Raw genomic sequence first — 6332 nt, forward strand, 5'->3', positions numbered from 1 at the left:
AGTGTGGTCTTGCACAGCAGCATAAAAGGTAGCTATGAGAGATCTACTATCCAGCTTCCTTATTAGTGGTAGCCAACTGGGCATTTGTTTTCTCCTAAGTGCACGCTTTGTACCTACAAATATGGGCAGAATGCTACCTCAAGTGGTTAGAATGGACAGATGGCCAGAGGTGTATCAGCCAACCAAAGTAGCCATCTTTTATATTTGAAAAGAATTGATCAAGACTTCAGTCTAACTGGGAAGTAAAACATACAGTGTGAATCTGAATGCCTTTGGTGTGTGGATAACCCCAGAAGTATGACAATGTGTTGGTTTCAGGTGGAAATGCTTGAACTCTTTCCTAGAGTAAGTTGTTCTTGTATTTCTTCCCAACAGATTGGAATAGTTGGAAGAACAGGAGCTGGAAAATCCTCACTTACTTTGGGTTTGTTTCGGATTAATGAAGCAGCTGAAGGTGAAATTATCATTGATGGGATTAATATTGCCAAGATAGGACTCCATGACTTGAGGTTCAAGATCACCATCATCCCTCAGGTAGGTGCAAAATCCTGGCACTACCTGAACTTCTTTGCTCTTTGCAGTGCTCCTTCCATAAAGTACTGAGGGGAAAATTGTTATTCCTCCTCTGATCTGTGCTATGAAATTCAGTCACTTCAGTTTGCCCTTTCATGGACTTGAAACCAGGCTTTTTTCCTTAGGCTGGTTTCAGTTTGCCTGTGCCAGGTAACAAGTAGGAACTTGGCTGAGCCATGTTGTGGAAGCAAAACCTTGGCCTCTGGATTCAGGAGCTGATCACTTACAGACTACAGACAGCTCAGCCTGAGTGGGAAGGGCTGATCCCAGCTGAGCACCTGCTTGGGATCCCCTTGTGAACTGGGCAGAGTGTGTGCCATCAGTGCTGTTCTTGCACAGAAACCATCCCAGTCTAGTCCAGCCAGCTGTGGGTTTGATAGTCCTAAACATTTGGAAATACAGCTTTATTAGCATTGGATTTAGTCTCAAGTGTTTTTGTTCTTACTGTGTAGCCTTTATTGCCCGTTCTGATTCAGAGTAAGACCATGAAATGTGATGTTTTCAATTATCATTGCAGCACACTGGCAAAAACAAGTGAGCTCACTGTGAAAGGTTTTCTGTACCACCTCTTTTGGAAATCTGGGGGTGGACTTTGCTCTCTCCTTTTGATTGTTCTGCATCAATATTTCTAAAGTAGTATTTTTTCCTGTCTGAGGAAAAAAAAGGAGTAATTTCATTCATACTGCAGCTGAAGAGTTTTGAAATATTTACAGATGGTTAATTCCCCAAGAAGTGAGAAGTTGACCTGGTAGTCCCTGCTGACAGAAGGTTAAGGAGGGAGGGCCTCTATTTTAGCCTAGAGGTCCAGTAAAAACAAAGTTGGCTGGGGTTTGGGTGTTTTGGCTTGTTTGTTTTGTTGGATTTTTTTTCTGAATTCATGAGTTACTGACTAATGGAAAGGTCTGGACTGCAAGAATCTGCAAAGGGAAGAGGTCAGGCTCCCAAGAAGAGTGAGTGACAATAACTTTTTATTGGAAAAAATGAGCTCTCACTCCTAAATTCAGTGTATTAGCTTGCTTGCAACTGCATCTGCACATGTTGTTTCCTTTTGTTATCTAAGAAATATTTGTGGAGCTCTTGCCATGTTCTGTGTCCATTGTCAGTTTCCTCTCCCCATGAGCAGGATCCAATATTGTTTTCTGGCTCTCTGCGTATGAATCTCGATCCTTTTGACCAATACTCTGATGAAGACATTTGGAGGTCTTTGGAATTGGCTCACCTGAAGAACTTTGTATCATCCCTTCCTGATAAACTGAATCATGAGTGTGCTGAGGGTGGTGAGAACCTCAGGTAGGTCAAAGAAAGTGTGTGCTTGAACTGAATCATGGGTGTGCTTGGGCAAGTTCTAATGCCCCAGCCCTGTGTCACAATCTGGGGAGGCAGCTGGAGAATTCTTCATGTGTGACCAGGCAAACAGACTACTTGGTTTTATTCAACATGTTTTCAGCTCTTGACTTTGGGAATTTCAAATAATTTTAAGAAATAGTTTGAGTGCAAGGCAGCTTGGGCAGCTTGGATTTAAGCAGCAGCATTGTTCTAAGGAAGCTGTTCACTTGCTATTTGCACCTTATCAGGGTTTTATCGTTGAGTTTGTAGAAACCATTTAAAGTGCAGTCCTCACCACTTTACTGATGCAGTGAACCAGCCTGATGCAGTTATGCTGAAACCACTTGTATGCTCCTACTGCATTGCCAGGACCTCATTGTTGAGGGGGTGTAGTTTCAGATGCTATTAGATATTCTGCAGGAAAATAGTAAGACTCAAGTTATCTTTAGAACAAGGAATTGCCAGGTTTCAAAATGAGTACCAATGAGTGCTCTAAACTTGTTCTGACTTTTCTCCCCTGCTCCATCCCCTCTGTGCAGCGTGGGGCAGCGCCAGCTGGTGTGCCTGGCACGAGCTCTGCTCAGGAAGTCCAAAATCCTGGTTCTGGATGAAGCCACAGCTGCTGTTGATCTTGAAACAGATAAGCTCATACAGTCCACTATAAAGTCTCAGTTTGAAGAATGTACTGTGTTAACTATAGCACATCGTCTGAACACAATCATGGACTACACCAGGTGAGGTGGTGCTGCTCTTAGCTTGCAGACTGTGTCACCTGCACTGTGCTCCACTTAAATGGCAATCTTTGTGTTAGTTGGGTGTTTACTGGTTCCTTTTTAGCTGCCTCTGCAGCTACAGAGCTGCTGGAACGCCTGTTTTGAGGGCTGGGGTGTTTGTGTGGCTTGTGGTGGCTGTGCTTGCCCTGGGGAGCTCCTCTGGTCCCTCTGTCACGCTGCTAATGTGCTGTTCCTGCAAACTGGGAAGGGGAGAGAGGCAAGGACAGGAGTCTGTTCCTGGGTCTTGCCCTAATTCAGGCACAGACAGCATAAGGAATCCCAAGGGGTAGATCCTGCCCTCTGAAGTTCATTTGGTGTTCAACTTTCCATCACTTTTGGTTATAGTTCATAGAGCCTCTCTTGTGCTGGCTGCCTTGCTGAGGTGGGCTTGAGGGCCAAGTTGTTGTCTCATATTTCAGTCTTAGGCTCTTGTCCCTTTTCTCACAGAATGGCAAAGTGAGCACTGCTAGGATTTCAGCGTGCCTTTGTAGCCCTCTGTGCTGTCAGTAGTGACAGATCAGAGGGAGGAGCACTGCCAGCAGGGAACATCCAGCTCAGCAGTGGCAGTGGTGACACCAGGCTGCAGCCCCTGCCAGGGCTTGGTGACCATCTCTGCAGTGCTTCCATGCATGGGGGAGCTGGAGCACTCCAGCTGACCTGGTGCACTTCCTTGTGCCAGCTGGATGTTTTTGTTTGTCACAGAGGCTGTGGAGCAGCAGTTGGTGTGGTGGAGGGGTGTTAAGGGAAGGTTACCCCACGTCTTGCAGGGTCTTACAGGCCCTCTCACACCTTGACCAGAAGTGCTGCCAGCTCGCTTCTGGCTGGCTCAGAGTGCACTCCAGAGCCTCCTGTGCAGGAGGAGATGGGTGGTGACCATGTGCTGTGTCTGCAGATGGCTGGGTGGCCATGTGCTGTATAAACAATGCACCACACAGACCATCTGCAGAGAGCTGGGAGGGACAGTGAGCACCTCAGCCTGCTCACACTGTCAGCACTTGCAGATAATGGCTATGCTGCAGTCTCTGTCTGTACACAGATGTTCACTGACTTTCTGGATCTTCTTGTGACTATTTTCCTGGTTTTTTTCCCCTCTCCTTGTTTTACAGAGTTTTAGTCCTGGAGAGAGGAGAAGTGGTGGAGTGTGGTACCCCAGACCAACTACTTCAGGAAAAAGGCATTTTCTATAGTATGGCCAAAGATTCGGGCTTGGTGTAGCACTTGAACTTGGCTATTTGCTGTGGGGAAGAGGGAGGAGATACATTTGGAGAACTGTAACTTCCCCTGAGCTGGACTGAACCACTCAGCTGAGTTTCAGGCACAGTGAAGTTAGCCAGAGCGTGGCAGTGGAAGCAACATAAAGATGCAATTTTTCCTTATTTTTTACTTCTCCTTAGTATTGATTTTAGCCACCTTCAGGAGAAGCTCCTACACTGTGGAAGACACTTCAGAGACTCCTATTTTTTGCCTGAAATCTGTCATTATACACTCAGATGTATGGCCGAGTGATTCATCAGAGAAATTCAGAAAAGCTTTTTCTTCTCATCTCTTTTATGTTCTGAAGAAGTTCCCTCCTTTTTTTTTTTTTTGTTGAAAACATTTTTGCAAATGCTAGTTATTTGCTTGTTTGTGGATTCCTCATTTCATGAGCCATCTATTGTGGGATGCACTTGGAACATTTTGTGGCATAAAGTACTATAGTCCAAAGATTTTTCTTCTTGTGAAATAAAATGTGTGCCAGACTTTCTCCTTATGGCATTTACTGTACATGGTTAATGCTTTATGCATTGTCCTAAAGGTTTCATGTGTTTACAGCATAGAGCAGCAAGTTCACTGTCATGTCAGCAGTGCTGATGTGAAAAAGCGCAGTCAACTTCAGAGCAGTGTTCCAGCACATCTCCAGAACCAAATTGTGCAGCAGCTGGTGTGTTGCTGTGTGCTGATGTCACCCCCAGCTCACTCAGGAATTCCCACTGGGGTGCCCAGTGCTGGTGACACCTGTGGGGACAGGGCTGAGCAGGGAGGATTTGCCTGAGCAGAGGCTGCAGGCTCAGGGTGACCTTGATTGTAACACCCTTGGCTTTGGTAGTTCTGTGCTTTCATAGCAGTTCTGCCACATCAAGGACCATTAGCCTTATATCAAAGAAACATGCCCTTCATGCTGCTGCTGTTGACTCTTAAATTTTTGTGGGAAAATGTTCTGTTGCAGTTGTTAAAGAAAAAAAAAAAGGCGTTTTTAAGGTTTTGTGTCGGAAGGGTCTAACAATTAAAATGGCAAGGGAGTCTGGTTTTCAAGATCTACGTTGAATTTTCAGCTTTTTGTGGTAAGAAAAAAGTTACTTTTCTAATGTTCTGATTAGTCTTATGTTAAAGGAAAATGCTGGAAGAAAGCAAACTAAGTCAGATGGATCCAGATACTCAGCACTGAGAATGTGGACTTCTGTGATTGATATTGCTGACCTTAATACTAGACAATTGTTGTCCTTAGAGTAAAGCTATTTATTTTTTTTGTAAATTATGACACTCTGAAATTGAATAGATTGAAAATTTCTTTGGTATTTTTTGTAATGACAATGCAAATATTTGCAAAGAACTTGCAGTAAAAAATTGTTTGAAAGAAAACGTGTTATTTCTTGCCTTGTGTTTGACAAAGGGTTTGCTTTGTCAGTTCAGCTTTTTGCCTTGAAAGTAGAAATTAGTGGTCCTGCTTCAGGTGATAATGAAGGCTCAGCAGAGCAGGAGCCCCAGTGCTGAGGACCTTTGTCACCCCCATGGTGTCCATGGGGCTCCTGAGCTTGGTGTGAATTTTCTCTGTGGAAAGGGAACGAGCAGGGGCTGGCTGGGGAGTTTGGGGATGAGCTGTGAGTTACAGTTTTTCAAATCCCCAGACACTGGTGCAGCACAGTGGTGGACAGAAGGGTGGGATGATGCTTGGAGCACGTGGTTTATAGGAGCAGAGCACAGGGGCTCTGGGCTGGTGTTGTACATTCAGGTGGAGATGGAGCTCCCTGCAGAGACCCAGGGGAGGAACTGTCGATGCCACTGAGACACCTTCCCTGCTTGGGAACAGTCATCCTCCAGGAACACTTTGTGAGCCTCCTCTTCCACCCCATTCCTGGCAGGGAAGAGGGAGAGGAGCTGCTGTACAGTTGAATTTACTGCATCTGATTTCAGTGCACATTGATGTCTCTGGGCTGACATTATTTACTGCAACATGGAAGATTTCTCACATCTGGAAAAGCTGATTCTGCCAAAAAAACAGCTCAGAATTTTCAGAAGACCTGCAGAAACCACCCTAATTCATGTGTGTGAACAGAGCTACTTCTGTAAGTGTTCCCAGTCCTGACCCACACGCAGATCCTTTTGCAGTGTGACAGTGATGTGGCACAGCAACAACTGTGCTTGGGGCCACTGACACCTTGAACATTTTGGCATTCCTGTGTGTCTTGCGACCATCTGGGGCACTGGGAGTGTGACTTGCACAGTACATGTATGGCCTGAACTGGTGTAAATCAATGCATGACATTTTGATTTATTTTCTGGCTTTAGCAGTTTCAGTATTGCCTTAAACCTGGAATCATGGGATAAGGATTTTTTAAGGTAGCGTTTCTCTCCTACATGGTATCTCCAAGTGTTAACTCCTTTACATAGTTTGCTTTAACC

At 45.1% G+C, this 6332-nt stretch overlaps 1 protein-coding gene across 1 annotated transcript in view; it reads left to right on the top strand.

The window, feature by feature from the left end:
- ABCC1 (ATP binding cassette subfamily C member 1 (ABCC1 blood group)) overlaps positions 1–5291 on the top strand; it is a 46511-nt gene extending 41220 nt beyond the window's left edge. The window contains exons 28-31 of the mRNA XM_066560634.1: positions 376–534; positions 1697–1863; positions 2439–2633; positions 3779–5291. Coding sequence (XP_066416731.1) covers positions 376–534; positions 1697–1863; positions 2439–2633; positions 3779–3887 — 630 coding nt within the window. The 3' untranslated portion in view covers positions 3888–5291. The remainder of the gene's footprint in view (positions 1–375; positions 535–1696; positions 1864–2438; positions 2634–3778) is intronic.
- Positions 5292–6332: the final 1041 nt, after the last annotated feature.

Source organism: Molothrus aeneus, chromosome 16, assembly GCF_037042795.1.
Source record: "Molothrus aeneus isolate 106 chromosome 16, BPBGC_Maene_1.0, whole genome shotgun sequence".
NCBI lineage: Eukaryota > Metazoa > Chordata > Aves > Passeriformes > Icteridae > Molothrus > Molothrus aeneus.